Source organism: Solea senegalensis, linkage group LG9 (assembly GCF_019176455.1).
Source record: "Solea senegalensis isolate Sse05_10M linkage group LG9, IFAPA_SoseM_1, whole genome shotgun sequence".
Lineage (NCBI taxonomy): Eukaryota > Metazoa > Chordata > Actinopteri > Pleuronectiformes > Soleidae > Solea > Solea senegalensis.
Window position 1 is genome coordinate 22,057,076 of NC_058029.1, and position 23,498 is coordinate 22,080,573.

The 23,498-nt window shown below is 40.0% G+C and overlaps 3 protein-coding genes across 4 annotated transcripts; 1 reads left to right on the plus strand and 2 right to left on the minus strand.

The window, feature by feature from the left end:
• Window positions 1-393: 393 nt before the first annotated feature.
• gstk1 (glutathione S-transferase kappa 1) lies at window positions 394-4,206 on the minus strand. 2 transcript variants are annotated; one of them, XM_044034521.1, is made up of 8 exons: window positions 3,867-4,206; window positions 3,697-3,787; window positions 3,527-3,608; window positions 2,079-2,207; window positions 1,067-1,212; window positions 878-994; window positions 689-782; window positions 394-610 (listed from the first exon to the last, which is right to left on the minus strand). In XM_044034521.1, the coding sequence occupies exons 2-8, from the start codon at window positions 3,763-3,765 to the stop codon at window positions 561-563; spliced, it is 687 nt and encodes a 228-aa protein (XP_043890456.1). In that variant the 5' UTR covers window positions 3,766-3,787; window positions 3,867-4,206; the 3' UTR covers window positions 394-560. The 2 variants fall into 2 exon arrangements, with proteins under 2 accessions (XP_043890456.1, XP_043890455.1); XM_044034520.1 differs by having other exon boundaries at window positions 3,697-4,206.
• A 1,246-nt stretch (window positions 4,207-5,452) lies between these two features.
• On the plus strand, window positions 5,453-12,878 carry styk1b (serine/threonine/tyrosine kinase 1b). The gene is made up of 10 exons (XM_044034457.1): window positions 5,453-5,867; window positions 8,019-8,071; window positions 8,272-8,442; window positions 8,817-9,149; window positions 10,015-10,196; window positions 10,282-10,356; window positions 11,003-11,211; window positions 11,294-11,334; window positions 11,980-12,076; window positions 12,159-12,878. The coding sequence occupies exons 2-10, from the start codon at window positions 8,020-8,022 to the stop codon at window positions 12,349-12,351; spliced, it is 1,353 nt and encodes a 450-aa protein (XP_043890392.1). The 5' UTR covers window positions 5,453-5,867; window position 8,019; the 3' UTR covers window positions 12,352-12,878.
• A 39-nt stretch (window positions 12,879-12,917) lies between these two features.
• phc1 (polyhomeotic homolog 1) lies at window positions 12,918-22,348 on the minus strand. The gene is made up of 14 exons (XM_044034456.1): window positions 22,044-22,348; window positions 20,473-20,597; window positions 20,237-20,347; window positions 20,075-20,140; window positions 19,828-19,971; window positions 19,508-19,678; window positions 17,653-18,399; window positions 16,511-16,646; window positions 16,229-16,407; window positions 16,066-16,129; window positions 15,887-15,974; window positions 14,869-15,040; window positions 14,139-14,376; window positions 12,918-14,051 (listed from the first exon to the last, which is right to left on the minus strand). Exons 2-14 carry the CDS (start codon window positions 20,590-20,592, stop codon window positions 13,900-13,902), a joined length of 2,388 nt encoding a protein of 795 aa, XP_043890391.1. The 5' UTR covers window positions 20,593-20,597; window positions 22,044-22,348; the 3' UTR covers window positions 12,918-13,899.
• Between the last annotated feature and the right edge of the window lie 1,150 nt (window positions 22,349-23,498).

The window sequence follows — 23,498 nt, forward strand, 5'->3', positions numbered from 1 at the left end:
CAGAGAGCACATTTGAATATTTAGTGGTATTTTAACAGGTATTTTACAGGTTGAGATTGTTTAAATACCAAACCTAATGTATATAAAATATCATATACCAGTCTGTGATTGTGTCCCCAGTGGTTAACCATCTATTACAGATGATATTATAATTTCCTGAGGCTGAATTATTAGTTTGTGCGTGAATCTTTTGTCCATGTTTCACTGGACAAAAGTGCTACAGTAAACCAGCATTAGTCCTTTTTCCAGTTAACCTTACCAGCATGTTAAACACTGCTCACTTCAAAATCCAGTCCAGAATACTTTAGAATAATGGTACTTTAGAAACTATTGGTATATACATTTAATTATATTAGATCTAGATATTAACAATACTGAAACCATACATGTATATTTGTGTTATTTAGAGACCTTTTTAATTAGCACGTATTATTAAACATTATTTGTTATTCAGGTTTACTGGAAATCTGCTGCTTAGCTTGAGAAGGCACATTTGAATTTTAAAACACTAGTAAGAATCAAATCTATCATTACATTGAGCACACATTTGAGGGCAGTCTTCACATTTTGGACGTTGATTTGTGCGGCTGAGGTCCCAGCCACTTCTCTCCTGAAACAGAGAATAAAAAGGATTATGTGTGAAAAAATCTTACATTTTTATCTCGTCTCGCTGTAACAGGATTCTCACCAATGCAGTGAGCCATGAGCTCAAATCTGTCCGATCCAAAGAATATCTCTGCATTTCCATTAACACGATACATGAACATGGGGAGGCCAAACGCCTGTGAAGACAAACCAAAAAAGATTTGGATTGTTATATTTGTAATATTTTGTCTTTCTTGTCTGAATCCACAAGAGAAACAGAAAAACAACGGACCCCAACGTCGAGAGCTTCCTGGGTTGTGTTTATCAGCTTGTCTTTGATGTGCTGTGTGGTGCACAGCTCCAGCACCTCTTTAATTTCACTGTCAGACAGACCTGCCTTCTTTGCTGCCTGCAAGAAAATAAGGAGACCTTGTGACAAAGCCAAATATTTAACAGTCATTCCTGTTAAATATTCTGGTACCTCGGACAGTGATGCAGGTTCGGTGATGTCTTTGTTCTCACTCCAGATTCTTCTCCACAGTTCCCGGGACACCTGCTCCACCTGTCTGTCTCCATCCTTTTCCCTCTCTTGTACAGCTGTCACAAATCGCATCGCAGCCAACGAGCCTAAGAAACGAGAACACAGAACTTAAATGTCAGACTCATTCACTGAAGACTCTCCTAAATTTCTCCTGCTGCATTCACACATCAACTCATTTGGATATTATGTCTGGCAGGAGAATCTCCAGGGAATGTTTTGAAGTGACTTCATTACACAATCATCCACAAACAATCCCTCAGCTCAATCTCAGGAGACATTCAGTGCATTTTCACACCTGTTAACAGACTAAATATGAGCCTTAAAACTGCACTGATCCTTACTTTCATATTAACATTGAATGAGATGAGAGAAATGTCAAATGTGCAGCTTATGGTCATTAACCTGCAGAATATGATCACAAGTTTGCAGCCTGTGACTTTAATGCTCTGGCTTGCTCTCTGTGCTCTTATCAAGTCTGAGTTAAGTCACAGCAAGCAACTGTTTTCACATCGCCTGCCCAGCAATAAAAAACAACATTTAGCACCTTAAAGACCAGATGTTTTGAATTCTGGTGTTTTCAAGAGGCTGAATGGATCCTTTAACACCATATCCTGGGGACCTCACAGATAATAGAATAGAATAGAATAGAATAGAATAGAATAGAATAGAATAGAATAGAATAGAATAGAATAGCATAGCATAGCATATGTCTTTATTGTCCACCGAGGTGGAAAATTGTCTTCGGCTCACCAATTACAGACGATAAAACAACACTAATTACACCAAGAGTAAGACCTAAATTCATTTAATATTACAGCTGTGTTTACATGGAATATAGGACTATATGAATGCATGTTAGATCAGTGAACATGTAGCCATAATCATGTAGACATGTAGACTAAACTACCTATAAAAAACAGTACTTATTCAGTCTAATCTTTCTTGTACGTACCTTTTTGGAACATGGCCTCGAAGGGGTCATCGGGGGGACTCAGAGGAACATCCACATACTGTGCCAAGCGCTGCAGATCCTTTGTCATGTACAGGAACTTGTTTGGAACCAGGCCTGGAGGCTTGTTGCCTGTCATGGCAGAGAAGCAGGACACATGAGTGACAACACATGCTGTAATGGTAGGGTGACTCTTGGGTTGCCAACTTCGTCCCATATTTGGCAAAAAATAAGGTACGTCCTGTTTTTAATCAATGTGGTATCTCCGAGCTGTCTTAAACACAGCACCAACAGAGTCAGAGGGCAGATCTATCAGCAGAGAGCCACTGTGAAAGTAAATACAGAAAGACTGAAGAGCGAAAATTATAATTGGTGGACGGTATCAGTGAAAACCCATATGAAGAACATTTCAGGCTAGCAGATGTGCGACAGGAGAAAAACATTGTTGTTCCAGGAGAAAAACATTCCCACTATTGGTGATTTTGCATTATACATGTTCTATCACTACTCGGCTCTACTCGGTTTGGTATAAGGCACATTGTTTCCATTAATTCAGAGTACTTTCTCAACGTGGGCAGCGGCGTCATAGCACAGCTTCCCATTTTTTCTTTTCAGGTGGCTCTGTCCAGCTCCGTCTGGCCTGTCAGCCACCAAGCACAGGAACGTCTGCACCTCGTTGACGGACAACAGTGTATACAGTATTTGCGGACAGCAGCCACGTATCTTCGCTGTAACGCTCTTGCCATTTATGGTGGGTGTGGTGGACGTCAGTGGCCGGCAGTCTGTTGACGTCACTTTTTAGCATCGGCTCTGCACTTCTAGAAGCTCGCCAGAGCAGGTACTAAAAAAAACACTGGGTACCAGGTCCTAATACTAATAGAAAAGTAAAAAAGAAAACAAGTCGAGTTGACTCAAGTTGTGTTTGTCCGTTACTGTGTTGAGTGTTTTTGCTGTGTGTCTTGTCACAGTGTCTTGTGTCTTTATTGGTTTTAGTTCTTAGCTTTCCTTTTTTTATTCTGCTATTTATTACATTGAGAATTTTGCACTGTTAGGAACACCGTTCCACTTCAACGTGTGTATTTTCACTAACACCATGTGAAATGACGATAAAGAATGTTGAATCAGTATCAGTCTGATACTGATTCTCCAAACAACGACTATCTACAGACTAAAATCAACAATAGCATTTAAGGTGAGTCATGCTGTGGCCTGTTCATCTCCTCTTTATGGGAGAATAATATTTGTTACACAGTTAGAGAATTATGTCTTTGTAATAACTTGAAAAGACTAGTTGTTAGATGCATCAGCACAGATGTGTTAATCATGTCATAGTGTGTAAGGTAAAACGTGTAAAATGACTGCTGCTCATGGCCTAGAGCAGTGAGGACCCAGCTGCAGCACATGTAATGCATAGTAAAAGGTGGTAACTACAACAGTAACTCTTGATTTACCTGATTTCTGCATGATGCCACCCAGGAAAGCAGGGCGCAGTTTGACCTCCACGTCCCACACGTTTCTGTATCGGCACATGACCTGTAAAGACAAATGAGAGCAACAGCAGTGTGAAGATGTGATGCCACAGATTGTTATTGTGTCAGTCACAGTATGAAAAGGCACACACCTCAAAGGCAAGCCATGAATATGGAGAGACCACGTCGTAGAAAAAGTTGATCGTCTTCTTGGAGGTCATCTTCTCCCCTCACTGCACTCAGCTTTAGTATTAGTGGTGATTAGTGCTTATGAAACGTTGTAATGACTCGGGTAAAAGTCAGTGCACAGAGTTCAACTAACCTGACAGAGGGCTGCTCGCTGTGACGTCACACTAGTCTACACAAATCTACACAAAGTTGTTTTTAACAGGGTGATTTAGCTGTTAGCAAATAAGGGCTTTTAAATAGTACCTCCCTCTTTGTTGTTGCTTTGTTTTTAGTGACTCGATGCTCTTCATGCTCTGAAACACTTTCACGTTTCTCAAGAGGAGTCCGACGTTCGCCTTCTTCACCCAGTAAGTTCCGGTAGTCTGTACACTGAGAGGTGCAACGCTGCCCTCTACAGTTCCAAGTTCTTCAACACAGATCGAAGTTGTCCTTTCTCTAACCCTCGTTCAATAGCGTCGATGTCACCTGTTATCTAACCCCATTTGTTCTGCGCATGCGCGAAGCGTGACGACTTCCGGTTCACTCGAATGAAGCCGACAGTTAAGGAATAAAAAAAGAAAGAAAAGACAGTTATGGAATGACAACTAAAACAAAAAAAGAGTTTTATTTTATAGAGATATACTATATAAAAACGTGTATTTTATTTTAAAATAATTACTACAAACCAAAAAACATGAAAACGTATTTCTTCTATAAGAACAACTACTAAAAACTAGGGATGCACAATGTGATATGGATATCAGCCAATAGTGGCTTTAACATGCATTATCAAATATTGGATTCCATTATTCTATTCTATAACAATTGCACCACATATTGGCAACAGGAAGTATGCCTTCAATAACAAATGTTTTATATACATGAAGCTTTCAGGGTGTAGTCTACATTTGATATAAATGATGGGTGGCCTCTCTCTCTCGCTCTAGTTTTGATTGTTTTAAAATGTAAATGCTTTCTGAAACCAAGCAGCACATTTCCAGTGAATAACAAATACATAGTTTGAATGAATGAATGTAACAAGCTATTGTCCTGTCAAATGTGTGGTAATTAAAAAGGTAATTCAGTTTGTAAACGTAAAGGAAATTGTTGGATTGTTGAGACAATGTATGTTGTGATTTTGTAATTTCATATACAGTATATTACATATATACTGAGTTTACATACTGTGTAAACCTCCAGGGCACTGCTTAGCAAAATAAGAGCCCTAAACCACTCTTAACTGTGTTTCTGACTCGTTTTATGAGTAAAAGATCCAGAAAAATTAAATAAAAAAAAAAATGTTTGAATTAAACAAACACAGCAACATCATAATGATTTTAAGTTTATTCTTCATTTGACCAAGTGGGGGAAAATGGGTGAAACAGCCCTTTAAAGAAGTATCTAGAACACTTTTTGCATTATAAATTGTAAATAATATACCTGGTTGCCAGTAGTTTACAGTGAGTGTACAGTATAAACAAATATTTATTTTTTTTAAAAAATTATAGTGAGCTCATATATTCTTATGTGTTTTTGATGCCTCGTCATAGAAAGAAAAGTCAGCTAAATTCCAGAGACTGCAGAGCTTGTCATACGAGTTCCTGTGCAATGAAGGCCAAACATACATTACAAAAGGCTGGAGACTAAAAATGGCAAGGAGCTGCAGGACCTGTTTTCCTTAACAAAGACAAGAGAGGCAGGGCTTTACGCAGCTGATAATAGACGGCTTCAACAGCGAAAAACAAAAAAAAAAGGAAATTACAGAACGTGATGGTGCAAAGTGGGAGAAAGGCAGTACAGCACTGGATTACCATACACCTGATGTGTGAGTGTGTGGTGCATCACCACCTGAGCTGAGCAGAGAAGGAAGGAGACATTTAAGGAGCAGGTGAGGAGGGTGGAGTTGAGACAACACTGACGGTGGATCGTGGGCAAACAGAGAGCAGCACATTGATCCCCTGAGCCTGACATTGCCTGAGAAACACAAGACAATGAAGAGCTGAACAGCACACTGCTGAACCTTCACTCTACATTCAGCTGGGACTGGGAGGATGTGTGAAAAGTGCCTGATTTCATAAAGAAGGGAAACATGAGCCAGTAATAAACAGGACCTGGCATTTTCTTTGAAGAAGAAGAAGAAGAAATTGAAGCTCAGGTAAGAATTTCTTCACACCATTTCTCGTCTCTGACCTGCTGTCTCTGCTGTGACAGCAGGTCATATACTCAGGAAGCTGTGAGGTAGAGTGAGCTGGTGTTCATTTATTAAAAGCTATCACTTTGCTGCCATAATCATGACTTTTGATTTTCAGTACTTTGAAGCGAGCCGAGTGCAGATTTGACATTTCAGTTTGCGTCATTTCTGTTTGTGTTGTGGGTGTGTAATGCAAACGCTGGATTAATGTGTCCAAAAAATGCAGATGGACAGGTTTGGAGAGCTTGGATCTGATGATAATGAGGTTCCATTTTTTCCTCTAAGTGACTGCAGTGTGTCCTTTATGTTTCCACACACAAAAGATAAAGGTGTTTGTTTTTGCCCATGTTTACAGCTTTGGGAGAGGTTGAGAAATGATGTATTACTTCATAGTGTAAGTCTAGAAGGAAGAAGGTTCTGTGTTACTGAAGGAGATACAGGCTGAATCTTTCTTTGTTCCATGTGCAATCAATGCTACCCACTTGTGATGATTCTAAACTTGGTGTTGTGTGTGCGTGTCCATGTCTTTTTCTAATTCCATTTTATTTAATGCTATTTAACCGACGCACATATTTATAATGCTGTGTCTTGTGTATTTGAAGTATTTGCTCTGAAGTCGAGAGCTAAACTAAATGATGTTATGTGTTATGTGAATCATTATTCAAGAATCATATATTATTATATGATTATTATATAATCATATAATAATATATGATTCTTGAATCTTGACTCTATGCCAGTACTTCTCAAATAGTGGGGCAGGGGGGGGCGCAGTGAGGTGTCGGAGGGGCGTGAGAGGGCAGGACGACTCATACAGTGGTTTATACAGATACTTTCTCAATAGTATTTCAATTCAGGGGGCGTGAACACATTTCTGTCCTCTGGGGGGGGTGCATGACAGAAAATAATAGAGAACCACTGCTCTATGCAGGGGTGTGCACAGATATTTCAGGGGCAGGGACCTACCTCAACAAAAGGGCACTCCTTATAATTATTAATTGAAAGAGATTAGAGTGGCAAATGTTTTGCTTACTTGATTCAATAACATGCAGACGTTTTATAAGCCTATTTAGAATGTTTGAACCACATTGTTGCACACTAAATGTTGTTTCAGTGTCAGTTCAGTTCAGACCTTTATTGTCTCTCAAGAGGGAAATTTGGTTTGCAGTAGACACTAGAATTCTTAAAAAGACAAAAGACATTAAATAAGCAACATGATACAGTGCTGCTTTAAGTGTCACAGAGGATTTGGCGGATGCATTCATTGCTTTTGGAACAAAAACAAACTTACGATAGCCCGTACCTTCAACCCGATGGGAGAGGAACAAATTCCTCCTCCACTCGAGGATGGTGATTGCTTTCTAAAACCGGCCTTGCCTTTCGCACCAAATGTCTGACATAGATGTCTGCTGTATTCCAACAATCTCGCTGGCTGTGTGAATAATACAGGACGGAAGACTTTAGTTTCCTACTGAGAGGTTACCACACCGAGAGACAAGAGGGTTAAAATAAAGTCAATGAATTAGTTAATTTAACCCATTTCTCATTTCCAATTTAAACAAAAATACACTCTGTAATCATGTTAAATTAAACACCAGGATGTATTTGGTCTCATTAAAATTGATGTTAAATTGACTTATTTACTTTGACTTATACAGACATGATAACAGATGCCATTTTCTGGCCATTATTCTACTTTTTCAATTGGAAATTGATGCTATGGGCCACACAAAAAAATATAGAAGGAAGTAGAAAAAGAAATCGGTACATTGCTCCTGCCTCTACCTGCGGGGGCACCACCTGTGGCATATACAACAACAGTTTTAGTCCCTGGTTAGAGTTTCACTGTCTCATACTGGTTACCTGAGAGAATCATGTTACTCTTCACAGATTCTGCTCCAGAGGCATCGTCAGGGTTCAGGATTCCCACTGTGACTTAATCTGTTGTTTTATTCATGTTCATTGATTTGTCTACGTACGACAAGTACTCGCCTGTTTGTGACAGAACATCCTGAAGCCATAACTGCAAACATACAGGGTGTGGACAGAAGAGTGCATTAGAAAATAATAAATACCTGCGACTAAAATAATCTCACGTCTTTCCACGCTTGCCAGAATGTCGTTATCAGAAGCAGACTACCGCTGCGACCATGGAGATACCATCTGTGGTAAGTTTTATCTGCACACATGCATTGTACCTTGAGGATTCTGTGTTCGAACACGATGAAGTCCTGACATTTGAGAGATGAACAAACATACCGGCACACGCTGTGCAAACAAGTCTGCCCTGCTTACTTAGAGATCACTTAATTGTTGCTCAGTCATTACACACACTGCTATTTCCTTGTGTCTGTGTTCCCGTTGACAGAGATCCGTGTTTATGAGCAGGAGGTGATCATTGTGCCCGTCCTGCTGCTGGCCAGCTTCCTGGTCACTCTGGTCTTCATTTTGCTGTTGCGTTTCTGTCCGGAGAAAGTCGACCGGATCCGTCCACAGTCGTCCAAGTCGACCACCAGGAGAATACTGCATGGTATAGATGGTAAGACACTGGGACAGACAAGATAACAGAGGGGGATAATTGAATACTGTAAGCTCGGCCTGTAAGACATGCATACTTTTACATTTTAATGCAATTTTAAAAAGGAAAAAATGAATGACAAAATGAAAACACAACTGTACTTATTTGACAGTGGTTCAAATGTTTCATATTTCAACTCTCTTTCAGTATACCACTCTTCCCTTAACTACTACTAATATACTTAGGAAACACTTTAATTCTTAAACTTAAAGTATTTCTAATGTTTTTAAAATATACAGTGCAAAGCAAGCAAAGAATCAAATCCACTCATCTATTCCTACATAATATTAAACATGTAATTATCCAAAATAAAAACTTCATGTCTGTCCTCACAGCTCCACCAGGTATCAATGTCCTGGAGCATGAAAGCATCGCTTTGGACATGTCCAACTCCTACTCCACCTTCAGTCCCCCGACCACCTACACCTCGAAGAGCCTCTCCATGTCTATGAGGTCATCCACTCTCCCGCCTGAGCCCTCACTGCAGCCCTTTAAGGCCAGTTTCACTCCCGTGGCCCAGCCCAGGGAGTTGCCCCGCCAGAGGCTGCCTGAGTCCTTCAACCTGGTCAGCGCGCTGCCTGCTGCCTTCAGCCTGCGCACCGACTCCTCTGTGTCCCTCTACAGGGCCCGCATGGAAAACAGGAATGTGGTTCTCCGGGTTCTGAATGGTGAGTTGGTTGAACTGAGATTTTTATTGAGTTTGTTCCACACATTTAAGAGTTCTTAAATGTTATATATGTAAAATAAGGATAACAGTGAGCTTGGTCATTTAAAATGATTATGGTTGTCATACGTTTTGAAATAATGAGATGCTCAGAGTGACACTGTATTCAACACATACATCATTTTCCCAACATCTGTTTTATTTTTATAAACACTGAATCTAATTCTCAAGTGTCAGAAACAGGTGGAGACTGAGAGTGAATGTGTGCTTTGGAGCAGCATCGAATCATTTTCACATGATGAGAGGAGATGACAATGTGGCAATAACAGACCATAAAAACAGAGAGAGAGAGCTGGCTTACTTTGACCAGTATATAACTTCCTCTGCGTTTTCGAATCTACATTTTAACGCATTTCCACTAAAGGCTTATCTTTTCCTCTGGTCGAGACGTTTTTGAGAGATGTAGTGAGGCTTTTTAGGGTTGGGTTAGGGTTTAGCAGCTCTTTTCATTCTATCCCATGTTTAAGTGTTTTTCCAGCTGCAGTATTGGGTGTTTGGCAACGGTCCTAAACATAAACACAGTAATGCCGCTTTTCCACTACACAGGCACCCGGCACGGCCTTGACTCGCCTCTGCATGGCACGGCTCTCTCACTAATGGAAAAGCAAAAAAAGGTGCAGTGTCGCGCTGAAGCGAGTCGAGTCGTGCCGGGACCGTGTGGTGGAAAAGCAGCAGAGCAAAGAGTCCCATGCACCATTGTTATCAGTGAAGCCAGTATTTAAATACATATGGCACCTTTAATGATGTTATCTCATCAGACTTCTGTAGCTGCGTTCACACTCACCTCCTCGTTACGTTACACTCCACAGACACTGCTGACGCTGCAGAGAGACACAACTTCTTGGGTTTTGCATCCTTCCTGGCTCAGCTTGGCCCTCATCCATTCCTGCCAGAGCTTCTAGGCGTGGTCTCCCTGCGAGCTCCTCTGGTCACCGTGGTGGAGGAGCTGGAGAACAGAGACCTGCTCAGCTTCCTGTGGAAATGCAGACAGGTAGGAAATGTGTGGTACATTTCACTCAGACATGAAATGACATGAACACACTGAAACTGAAGAATATCTTCTTTTTGATTTTCAGGAAAATGTGGATGCTCTGTGTGAAATGACTGAGAGAAGAATATTTACAATGGCCAAACAGGTGGCCTCAGCACTGGTGAGTATGCTTATAACTAACACACACTTTTCAAAAGCGCAAGTTTGACTTTCAAATTTAGTGGTATGATCTGTTGGCCTGATGCACCTGTATGGAAATGTTTGTGTTTATGTTTAAATATAAAGATTTAGATTGATAGACTTTGTGTCTGTTGTCGCCCTTTACTTGGTTCATGCACATGAAAGGTTACAGATAGTGGAATCAAATGAACGAATGTTACAAAATGTTGTCATGCTACAAACGTAATCTTACTCTAATCTAACTTAATAAAACTCTTAAAATGGCTCTAAACAATGAAATCACTTACATTTTGTTCTTATGAATGAGTTATTTGCATCACAGATAGGCTACATATTTTTTAGTGAACAATTTTTTGTAAAAAAACAAAACAAGAATCTATCAAAAGACTGGAAAAATGCAGGCTCCCCCTTGTGGCACTTCAAAATAAATCACTAGGTCTGTATGTTGGTGAGCTAGACATCATTTTCAAAGAATCCCGGTCGAAATATTAACAATTTCACCAATTCACAAATATTTAGTAATGGAACTTTATCATGATCACAACACACAACAATATATATATGTAAAACATGATATAATAGATATAAAATGACCTTGGGATGTCCTTGTCTTGTTGTGTTATCAGGAGTTCCTTCACAGCAAAGATCTTCTCCATGGAAACATTCGCGCCCGCAGCGTTCTGGTCAGCAGGGAGTTCACGGCCAAGCTTTGGGGTCTGCATGGAGTCTACACGAGGAAGAACCAGGGACCCGGTCACAGAGAGGATCCCAGCATGAAGAAGTGGCAGGCACCAGAGGTTCTAGTCAGGAAGCCTGCCAGTAACAGCAGTGACATGTAAGTTCACTTCATGTGTTTGGGTAGGACATGATGTCTATGTTTGTCTAATCACTACTCGCCTGTGTTTGTGTCTTTCTAGCTGGTCATTTGGCATCTTACTGTTTGAGATGGCAACACTGGGTACGTGTACTTCTCAAACTCAGTTTTTGTTTTGTTTTGATTTTTTGGATACTTGTCTTTTTATTCCTTCCAGCGGATAAAATATAACAGTTTAGTAATAAGAAATGATACATAAAATTCCTTACCATAAACATTTATTCAACAACTAAATATTAAATACATGGAACAAGTCACAGAAAACTTTGTCAAATAAAAATTCGAATTAAAAAATAGCTTTAGTGCACTTGGCAACATTTATCAAGTTTTGATAACAAATGACATAAATATGTAATATTCAGAAAATAAATTAATGAATACTTATAATTATTATTTATAAATTATTATTTAATTGTGCCAACTAATTAATCAGTCTCTAATACAATAATATTATGCGAGTTCCATACACTCCCATATCCTCTAATAAAGTAACTCTGGTTGCATTATTAGGCAATCATGTGGGAAGTATTTAAATTTAAAATCAAAACAGAGCATTTAATTATAGTGACAATGGGTTTCAATAGAACTTTACTTTACTTGATATATCGGGCAAATTAATTTTCTGTACTGGCCAAAACCAGAAAGGATTATCTATCTAAAGATAGTTTTTTGTGTTAAATGACAATGATGTGATGTAATGTAAAAGTATATTTTCCACTTACTCTCCAGGTGAGGCTCCATTTTCAGAAATCCCCGTTAGTGAACTTCTACAATTTCATCAAAGAGGAAAAAGTCTGAAGAAACCTTCCAACTGCTCAAACACACTGTAAGTATCAAACAAAGAGGATAAAACACGCAGCTCTGATGCAGAACTTCTCCCACCGTTCATGCTGTCTTTTTTTCTTCAGGCACTCCATCATCAAAAGCTGCTGCCAGTGGAAGGATCAGGATCGACCCTCGCTGGCCGACGTGAGCAAGAAACTGGCGTCAGGAGAGAAAGTTGCTTCTGACAAAGTCCTCAAGGTGCCTGGAACAGTGAACATCGAGCACTACCTGCAGGAAGCAGGATATGGGGAAGCCAACAACTACACAGTTTTCTGATCACTGCCTGTAACAGGAAAACACGTTTCAAAAAAACACTTGCACTACCCTCAAATGCCCCAGTGGTGCACTTTGATGACACGCATCACAATGTGCAATGTGCCGTTTACAAGTGCGTTAGACACTGATGTTGTGCCTTTATTTTCTTGTGTATTCTTCATCTACTTCTACTTCATTTAGGTTCAAAAATGAGAAACTTTTATGTTAAATAATTAACACGCATATGGTAAATAATTGATTTACATTTGGGAAGCATTTGTTGTAATTTAAATGAGGTCATTTGTTGGGAAAATACACCACATTCATTTGTAGTCGTAGACTTTTTAAGATCCGTAGACTTGACACGTGTACAGCTGCTGCATTCTGGACTTGTAGCGGACTCTGCTAATATATGATGGTTTACAAATGTTTACAACCTGGTGCCAGTGTATATTGAAAAGGATTTTGTTATATATTTATAATCTATTTTTACACTCCATGTTTTCTCTACAGCTATTTACATTGGAATAAACCATTTCCTTCCCCAATGGCTGTCATCAACGAGTTGTAAAAACACGCACAACCACTTCCAGTAACAGTTTTTTATTGGTATGATTATTGCATACATGTACACAGAGAACTTCCACTGAGCCCTGAGGACAGAGTAAACTGTGAGGAAATACCTATTCTCAGGTAGTTAGATTGATTAAAGCTACTAAAACTAGATCATATCCATGAAAAAATAATTTTGATTGTAGTATAAAATGGAAAAGGTATAAAAACTAAACTTTTAATGGCTGGTAAAATTAACTAATTAAAATACAAGGCCTTTTTTTTGAGTGTCCTTTGCTTGGTGCGATTGGAGCCTGTGTTGAACATCTATGGTACAAAAACACAAACAACTACGAAAAAGACTTAAACATTGAAATGAAGATGTGGTTGCTGACATCGCAATTCAAATCACTAAAGTTAAAGCACTGTTTGAAATACAGCAAGAAGGCAACATTATCTTTGCCCAAAAGGCATTTACTGCAGGATAGGCAGTGCAGGATACATACAAAAGAGTTCTACACACAGCGACGGAAACGACTGACAAACGCCTGTCCAGGATCACCACTCACACGTGTATGCACACTCACCGGCCACTTTATTAGGTACACCTGTCCGACTACTTGTGAACACAAATATCTAATAGCCAATCACATGGCAGCAACTCAGTGCACTCAGGCAAAAAAGCCCTGTTGATGCCAGAGGTCAGAGGAGAATGGACAGATGGGTTGAAAATGGAAAAAACAGGCAACACTAACTCAAATAACCACTCATTACAACAAAGGTATACAGAAGACCATCTCTGAACTGTGTACCTAATAAAGTGGCCAGTGATTGTTTGTTTATTTATCTTTAACACATTCACTGTTCAGAATGTAAACTGTCCATCCTGATGTCACCTCACAAAAGGACTGAGCACCATTGTTATGTTATTGATAAAAACCCACCCTCACTGTCCCAGGAGATCTCAGTCTTAGGTTTTAACTGGATTAACTGTTCCTCTTATTCACCCGGCTGCATTCACTCACGCAGACTGTTGATGGAGGCGCAGATCTTGAGAGCAGGACCCAGCTTGATATTCATGGTGGAGATGAGATGGTCCTCTCGCAGGAGCAGGAGAGCCTGTCCATCTATTTCCTGCGACAGGAACTGAGCAGCCAGCTCTTCACAGCCTGAACAGAAAAAGGCAAGATGACACAATCAGTGCAAAGAGAGAGACCAGCTAATTGTTGCTTGTTTTCTCATCACTAAACACTAACCTTGAAGTGAGGAGATGAATCTGTAGACCTCTTCAACGCTCCACTGAGCTGGAGTTGCTGAGAGAAAGTTGGCGCCCTCTATTGGGAGGCTCCCAGGAGCCGAACTGTCAGAGCGAGGAGCACCGTGCTCTGCTCTGGAGCAGGAGCGTGAAGAGCTTGGGGAAAGTGAAGGGGAATCGTCCTCTTCTTCCTCTTCGTCACTGGACATGTCCTCAGAGCGACTGGACTCAGAGTGACACTACGCAAGGTAATGACAGTAAACAGCATTCATTCAGTCATATAGTCACATGACATGACTTCTCTAAATACTGCATGTGAGTCAGGTCAAAGACTCAAAGCTTTCCAAAGAAGAAATGTTTATATCACTTACTAAAACTATTTGGTGCTATAGGTTTTAACAAATGTTACTCAGATGGAAGTAACATTAAGTGCATGTGGTAGGGACTACTTCTTGTTTGTTGTACGTTGTAAAACAAATGACATTTAAAAATGTATTGAGTCTTCCAATTTCATCTGAGGAGTCACTCAGGAAGAATAAAGTGAATAACCTGCAAGTGATTCTTATAAAGTCGATTAGCTTCTACTTCACTTGATTTATACCATCAGTAAACATTTTCCTGAGGAGTTAATGGTCTCAGTTACAGGTTTCATGGTCTTCTTCATTAGGAGAGTAAAATAGATGATAAAGCACGGCACCGTACCAAAGTAAACACCAGTGTGACTGTCTTACCTTGACAGGTAGATGTCTGCTGGACATTTTATTGCTGGAGATATTAGAACTATTCCTGCGTGAGGGGCCTCTGCGCTTTGCAGCGCTCTCAGAAGACGACTGAGGTGGTGTCATTCCTGCACCACTTCTCCCCCTGCTCGTCTTGAAGTGTTGGCTGCAGCTTACATTATACCTGCAGATCCAGGGGCAGAGTCAATACACCATGAGTTTCACATCATAGGTAGCATCATTATGTATCATTATCAATGACCCACTCTCTTGTGTATACCTAAATTATGGTAATAATCTAGCGGGGAGCAGCGGTTCAAGTTTGGTATGTTTTTCTTGACTGTTGAATCAGGAGATTAACTTTAATAAAGTTTATAGTTTATATATAGGAGGCAAAAATGGAAAAAAAAAAAGATGGGAAGCCACACATCAAACAAATTGGTCCCAAAGAAAAAAAAACACGTGATAAACAACACCTGGTTAACTAAGTCAATAAAAGTCCTCGAACCTTGGTTTCCACAAACCCAGAACCCAGAAATTTAAATCAAAAAGATAATACTTTGGCTTCTCCATCAACAAAACTCCACTGAATTTTACTGAATTTTAATTGACGAGACCAGGAGAAAGGTTAAAGAAATAACAAAAATTAAACAAGAGACTGAGTGTATAACACCTTTTCTCTTTCTCTCTGTTTGTCCTGCTAACGTCAATAGCCAGAGTAAATATTAGCCAACATGTCACTTGAACCTGCCTTATGCACCCTACGAATTGACATGACAATACAGAATAAACACTTCTGAGCTGTTACATAATCATTTTATTTTGGCACTCCCTCTGAGCTCTATGAGGACATTTTTTATTAGTCACAATACATATGTCAGCATGTATAACTATATATATCTATAGATATAGATATATATAAAATACTGCAGTAAAATTGTGGAGATGTCTTAACAGCATCAGAATTTGGATACCAATCCAACCAAACCTAAACGTAGTGACTCTCAGTGGATGTTAGTGGAAATCCTACCTCTTAGCACACGTATTTGAACAGAACCTCTTCGAGCCTCTGAACTGACTGGCCGGTGCGAGGCTTCCGCAGTATTCACACTTTAACACTTGAGAAAAGAGAAAAGGATACAATTACAAATAGTAAATACTGAACAAGGAGCTTTATGGTGTCATTCTTAAAACCATTCCTCCACTTACATGGAGGTCCGTTTTCTGAGCGGCCAACCAGAGCAAAATCTCGGTCTTTGAGGAGTCCTACGACCTGTTACATCAAAAAAGAGTGGAAAACCAGCAACATTCAAGCTATGATTAAATGTGTGTTGTGTGTTAAATGTGTGTTTTCATGGCAGAGTGTCCTTACAGGGAAAGGTTCAGCTCCCTCCTGGATAACAAAGCCTTCTATGAGGTGAGTGAGAACTTGAGGTTTGACTACTGCCTGAGGAACAGGAGCTCTGTCTTTGTCCCCATGCCCGACTCTTGGCAGTGGTGCAGGTAAGGACAGGGTGGGAGGAGATGAAAATGCAGCAGTGACAGGAGGAGCTACAGTGAGGACAGACACAAAGAAGGAACTGATTTGTAATGACAACATTCAAGAATTACAACTAATAATTTACGCTTTCACTAAGGAGACAAATTGACTTACCTGAGTCCTTTGTAGGGGCAGGTGATAACGGAGGTGCCGAGTCTTTCACTGTTGCAGACTCTGAGGATTCTGTCACCATGTCATTTGGTACGTCGCAGTCAGATTTCCTCTTCAAAGAGCCAACAACTGGCTTTGTCTGATGGTAAGTGGGAAGAAAACAGCAGAAAATATTAGAACTGTGACCAAATACTTAAAGACAACTCATCACCACACAGCTAGTAGAGTCGTGGGACCACTGTGCATCACACACCATGCCGTCTTCTCATTGGGAGTTACTGTGAGTTCACACACACAAGAGCGAGTGGTGATGGTTAACAATCTTTTACTAGAAGGAGCCCATACTAGCAGGTCTCTTCATGAAAGCACAAAAAAGAGTTAGTTGAACCAGGATTCATTTAGGTAAGGTTCATGAGCTTTTACTGTCACTTTTAAATGCTGTTTTCTATTTTTCCTTCTTCTTCTCTCCGATGAACCGTTGTTATTTTCCTTTTCACGTTTCAGCCACCTTTATCCTGGTCTAAATTTGGCAGGGGTGGCTTGACTGCTCAGATCTCAGATCAGATCTCCAGCATGCTAAAATGATGACATGGATCTGTGACATTCAGCAGGTAACGGCGAGTTTCTGCGTATTGTGTCTTCGAATATTTCACACTTAGCAACTGCTGATCACAAGCCAATACACTACAATTAGCAATTACAATTCTGTGACTGAATTATTAGGGTGATGAAATTCATGAATTGAAAAATCATTTTCGTACAGCTTAAAGTATCAAATGCCAATTTATCTAAAAAAAAGTATTAGACTTTATAGTATTTTGTTTATCAGATATTTTTTCTGCTTCATTTGAAGCATGTTATTTCAAAGACTCAAATTTGTGTGGTTTTGAGAGGCATTTTTCATTTTGGCTCAGCATCTTTTCTCATATTCTTACAGCTCTAGCTCAGTGAACACTGAGTAGGCAAAGCTAAAATAAACCCTGCTATTCCCTTCTGGGCCGGATGGTATTTATTTTATTATTAGCAGGGATAGCAAAATTCTAATCAAATTGTGACAAAAGCAAATCCTCCCAGTCGTAGCATGAACAAGGCTTAACCAAAACCACATCATTGTCGAGGTACATCCTTTCAGTCACTGATCTTACCATGACATTGTTGTTAGACGCTGTGATAACATTCCCAGCAGCTGAGCTTTCCTGGGCCGTGGTGCCCCGAGCCTGTGCCAGGGCCACAGCCTGAGCATTTCCAGCTAAGCCCTGTCTGGCTCCTACAAGCTGCACAGGGATGTGGGGAGGGTTGTGTCCTCCAGTGATAGCCTGGCTGTTGCTAGGTGGTGCTGGGAGAATGGGAGGTGGGTGTCTAGGCGGTAACTGCAAGGGTAAACGGTGGCCCTGAGCCATCTTGGGCTGGATAGGCACGGGTCCTTTATCTGCAGTGGTGCTGGCCTGTTGAAGAGGCTGCACCACCAGAGTCTGTGTGTTCATGTTTGCTTTTTGGGTCACTGAGCCGATGGGGTAGCCCTGAGTGGAGGTAGAAACATTTGAAGTAGGCACCAAGATCACAGGGGCAGCGGAGGAGGACAGGAGTAGCTGGGAGAGAGGGAGCGCTGCAGAGGAGGTGGAGGAGGGAGCTACAGAAGCAGCAGGGGTGACAGTCATGGCCTGGTTTCCAGCTTTAACAGTTAGAGTGTTGGTAGAGGACTGCTGAGTAAAATTGGGTTTGACCATTTGTTGTTGCTGTTGTGGTTGTACTTGCTGCTGCTGAGCAGTCTGGGAGAAAGTTTGCTGCTGCTGACCAAGAGGAAAACTGGAACCATCTTTCCGCTCTGGGTGCTCAGATTTGACAGAAACTGCTCTGGGAGTGGACACACAGTGTAGAGCCAGATTCTGAACCTGGAACATAAAGAAAAAGTATGTGTCATGTTTTTACACTGAACAAGAGAAAAAAAACTGTAAGAATATGCAACATTCAGCATTACAAGAAACCAGGGAACACATTTTATGTAAACGTATAGATCAGTGCTGATGTCTTAAGCAGAGTGACCTTCATCTGTGTGTTGATATCAGGGCCTCTGATGGCAGCTGTATTTAAGGACAATAGAAAACCAAGACCTTGTTGTTTTCAAATGAGAATGTTTGTTATGTTCAGCCAATTTTAGCACTCCCTCATATTCAAAAAAAAGTTTTCTGAAAGCTTAGAGGTCAGGATGACATCATAGAGCTCCAGATGCCATGCCATTCAGTTTATTTACACAGCCATGGTGCCAGGAAAAGGTTCTACAAATCTTAACAACACTAGTGCCAGTTTCAAGCTCAGACTAACTTTAAATCCCCAGCGATCGAGACCAGGAGTTGTGTTAACCATAATGTTCCCAGACTTTAAGACTCTGGCCGAAGTGGCGTTGGTGATACCAGTATCGAGTGTGGCATCACAGTGCAGTTTCAGCCTTCAAAATAACATTAAAACGGCCATGAGAATTTGTCTGTCTGAGACAAAAACATCATGACTATTGCCTCTGCAGCAGTCTCCCTTGATGCGTTTGGTTACACTGAAGCGAATGACAAAATGGCATTGTTTTGGTTCAGAGTGTTCCAGTGAGTAATGAGCTGCTTGAAAGTAATTAATAAAAGAAACTAGTAGTTTGAAGTTTCAGCTAAAGAGAACTCTCTAAATTGACTTCCAAAGAAAGCTCTATTTAAAAATACTTCAGACAATATTGTTCAGGCATGTCTGTGATGAAGAGCTCTACCAACAAAAAAGGGGCTCCAAAATGACTAAGAACTATCCTTTTGTTCCCTGACATGGTAAATAAAATGTATATGTTTTGTTATTTGTCTGTTTTCATCTGTGACTGGATTGAACGGGCATGACAGCTTACTGGGATTAGCTGTAATGATCGCTTCAACTTTGTTCTGACATGTATGCTCAACAACGAGGACTCTGCACCCAGCTATTACCTTTTTGACCTTTAAATTACAGATATATGTGATGTGTTCAAACCTGGTCATTGTCAGACTGGGCACTGGTAGGAGCCACATCATGCTGTTGCTGTTGCTGCTGCTGCGGCTGCTGGGGTTGTGTCTGGGCCACAGTTGTTACTGTAGCTGTTGCTGTACCACCAGGCATAAAGATGAGCTGAGAAGCAAGGGGAGCCCTGAGAGAGCGGTTGACCTATGTAAGGAACCAGGGAGAGATTATCAGTGTGAGAAAGCTCAATATCACCAAATCAATATGCTTGTCATAAACAAATAAAAGTTAATTTATCAGGGACATAGACATGAGTAATACCACCATTTCTTATTACATAATTTTGAACTCACCCGAAGATACATCTGTCCCTGTCCTGCTGAGTTTCCACCAAGCAACACTGACTGATTGAGTGCTGGAGTTGTTGTAGAGGTGACAGGGCCATGGGGACGGGTATTAGTTACCGTCCCGACTGCAGACGTGGCACTAAGATTGACCTGTGAGGAATAGAAAATTATATTTTTATCAAAAATTCACATTACATTTATAAACCAGTCACGTGACTAACCTTCAGAAAACATATCGGAAATTAAAACTTACAGTGGTAGTTGCCTGGGACATGCTGTTGTTTGGGGTATTGGACTGGCGGCTCGCTGCCAGTGTGGCCTGGTTTTAATACAGACATTAAAATGGATGAGTGTGATGCTTCTGCGGACCATATTTCCTTTAAAACCTGTGTTTTTCTGGTTTAGCTATAGTTACCTGCTGTACTGCGGCCAAGTTATGAAGTTGGGCGTTGTTGATCTGCTGCTGCAGCATGAGTTGCTGGAAGTACTGAGCTGCATTTGGCTGTCGCTGTAGTGCTTGAAGAGCCTGAAAACAGACATATTGGAGTTTGAGTTTTAAGATGGATCCAGTAGAGAAAACTATTATTGTAAATTAAACATGTAAAACATTAGTTTTCACATATGCAATATATTATGGACACAAAATCTCACCTGTACAGCCTGTCGCTCATACAGTGACATATGGGCTATCTGGGGTGTGCGGGAGTTCCCACTCGTCTGAGGATTTCCATTGGTGGTTGTGCTTATGTTTTGGTCTTCACCTCCGTCCATTTTTTCTGCACAATACCAAAAGTAATTGTGAGATAAACACTTGTGCTCTACACACAATAAACGTGTCTGCAACAGCTGCACAATATATCAAAAGTTAAGCGTAACTGTGAAATCAACATGCTCACCATTCATATTGTGAAAGATAGTTTGAACTACTATAACTGAATATTGTTCCTCATGTTAGTTTTCTTTGTTTTTATTTCACCATTTTCACAGAATGGCAGCCCACTTTACTGAAATCCCACCCCTCATATTGGAACTTGGACAGAGAAATTAGGACAGAACTGATTACATTATTGCAGTAGAGTGCAGTTTATTTTAAATTACCATGTTTACAATCACATAATATGTAACTCGTTTTCAAATGTTGGATTATTTTTATTAATCCAGGCAATCAGTGTCATTTGTGTTTATAGTTAGAGAAAATGTTTTAAGAGGTCATTAACATGTTCAGTTTTTATTTTCTTTATAACACCATGTTGTTGAAATGGAAATGATGCATTTAATTTTTTAGTGTCTGTATGGATCTTTCACCATTATCACTTAAGCTAGTAATTTCTATCCGGTGTAGTATCCCAGCATGACTTTTAGTTGAATGTGTAACCCTCAGTGGGCCCATATACTAAACATCTAATGTAATTTAATAAAAATGCAAATACAGACTCAGATACATTTGCATGCAATAACTTATTTATTAGTCATTAATGGTTATATCGAGTTATATCGCCCACTGCTCCTAATTCTAGGATGGGTCAAAATGCAGAGGAATACTTTCCCTAAGGGGATTAATACAAAACTAACTAACTAACTTTAATTCGAAGTTTTTATGTTTATGTTTTAAATGTGTCCCAAATTTACAAGCCTCTTTGGCACGAAATAGACACCTCAAGGGCCTCACTGTTGCTGTACTCCCTTCAACGTTTCTAAAACGATGATTACTTATTTATAAACAGAGGTGACAGGTATTAGTATTGAGGGGCCCATAAATCACAGCCAGCTCCATCCCTGCCTGCACAGATATGAGCTTGGCAGATGTTACCACCGTCACAGTTTCATCATAGCAAAGAGAAGCGTCGTTGTGTTTTCTTTAACCGACCAGCTGTCAACGTGATAGATGAGAAAGAACACGGAGCAACGCTCAAAAACACCAAGAAAGACAGTGGCTAAACTGCTGAGGCTAACTACAACACACTTTGACTACTTATCTGTAATTGAACCTAAGTCTAAAACTCAGCACTCGTTTGCAAAAAAGGTGCAGAATTTTAAAAAAGAAAACGTGGAAAGCATTTAAAACGTTATATTAGTGGCGTTTACTGGTTGGAAAACACAAGGTTAGTGAGATGGGCTAACGGACTAGCAGTGCTCGTACATAAAAGGTAGCAGCTACGTGGCTCCCAACCCGACAAGAAATCACAAAGTATTGACGAGCTAGGTGAAAGTAATCTCCTTACCTTGATATAACTGTCCCTATTAACAACCAAATGAAATTGAATTAATGGTTTGGTCTTTGTTTGCTGCAAACGATGAAAGTGCCTCAATCTTTTGCCTCCAACATAACTCCGCCTCTTCTCTTCTGTTTCGTCCTTTTCTTCAACAACAAAAGCCTGCGTTAAGGTTCATTACTGCCCCCTAGTATGTTGGAGTATTGACCAGGGTTATCTAAACCCTCGAAGAATAAAATTAAATAAAATATTCCACTGGGCACTAAATTATAAACTTTCTTTTGGACTCAATTCTTCCATTATTTTTATTAGGTTTTTCTTCTTCTACTTCTTTGGTATTTTACAGCAGTTGGCATGTATTCTGTTGCACTACTGCCTCCCTCTGGATTTAATCATCCATTACAGTCTTGGTTTAGGGTTAGAAAATCTAAACATACACATTGTTTTTGTCATCTCGTCTCTCTTCTTCATACTGTTTTCTGTTCACTCATTCATAGAACATGTTCTACTTTCTCTGTCACAGTGATTATGGGATGTTTTTATAAAGTATACTATTCAAATGACTGTGAGCTATTTTCCTCATGATCACCTGCTCTTTTCAGCTGTCTCCCATTTTTCTGCCCTCTCCCACTTTGATTTGAATTTATGCAAATATATTCAGTTTTCCTCACTGTCCCAGCACTGATGCATTACATCATCCTTTCACAGACCATGATTTTCTCATTTGACCTTGAAAGTCAGGTGTACATTTCCTTTCTTGTTGGAATTCCATTACTAATATTTTGTCTGTTTCATTCCTTGGGATTCCTGAATCTGCCATGTTATGAATCAAAAGGGATTACCAGAAAATAAAATCCATCCTCCTTCATGCACCACACACATTTTCTATTATTATTACCTACCTACTTGGTGATAACTGTAGAGATAATACATATCATACAGTTACCACATTGTTACCATACCATAATGTAAAGTGCTATCAAAATATTTCTCACAGTACAAAGGTTTTTAGCATTTAGGCCTGGCTTAAGAATATTATTTAAACTGAACCTATTTAACCCTTTAACACCTAAGCCTGTCCATTACTTACAGGACCAGAGAATGTCCTGTAACTAAGTGATTTTGTTCGTTTTCCCAAAATAACCTTAAATATCTGGCAGTTATTTAGAATTTACTGCATGTTAAAATTGTGTATTAACAATTTAAAATGAAGACCCACTATAGTTGTACATGAACAGTAGAATTTAGAAAAATGGAAACTATGGACAAGCTTTTTTCCAACTCAAGTTTCAACAAGTAGTGAAATTACCGTAATAACCACATGTTGGCTTTGACGTGCAACTTCTCAGAAACCGTTGGCGTTTTTCCGATAGCACAAACCGTCGCGCAATTACGGTAATGCACAGTGCGCTTGCCCAAACGTGACAAGTGCGATACGCTCGATTTTAAAGGGTTTAAAGCGAT

Coding starts and splice junctions, on each gene's coding strand:
- gstk1 (XM_044034521.1), bottom strand. CDS start 3,765: ATGACCTCCAAGAAGACGATCAACTTTTTCTACGACGTGGTCTCTCCA. Junction 1,213..2,078: donor CGAGGCCATGTTCCAAAAAG/GTACGTACAAGA, acceptor CTCGTTTCTTAG/GCTCGTTGGCTGCGATGCGA. Junction 995..1,066: donor AACCTGCATCACTGTCCGAG/GTACCAGAATAT, acceptor ATTTTCTTGCAG/GCAGCAAAGAAGGCAGGTCT.
- styk1b (XM_044034457.1), top strand. CDS start 8,020: ATGTCGTTATCAGAAGCAGACTACCGCTGCGACCATGGAGATACCATC. Junction 10,197..10,281: donor TCCTGTGGAAATGCAGACAG/GTAGGAAATGTG, acceptor TTTGATTTTCAG/GAAAATGTGGATGCTCTGTG. Junction 10,357..11,002: donor AACAGGTGGCCTCAGCACTG/GTGAGTATGCTT, acceptor TTGTGTTATCAG/GAGTTCCTTCACAGCAAAGA.
- phc1 (XM_044034456.1), bottom strand. CDS start 20,592: ATGGACGGAGGTGAAGACCAAAACATAAGCACAACCACCAATGGAAAT. Junction 16,130..16,228: donor AGGGAGCTGAACCTTTCCCT/GTAAGGACACTC, acceptor TTGATGTAACAG/GTCGTAGGACTCCTCAAAGA. Junction 14,377..14,868: donor GCAGACATCTACCTGTCAAG/GTAAGACAGTCA, acceptor TACCTTGCGTAG/TGTCACTCTGAGTCCAGTCG.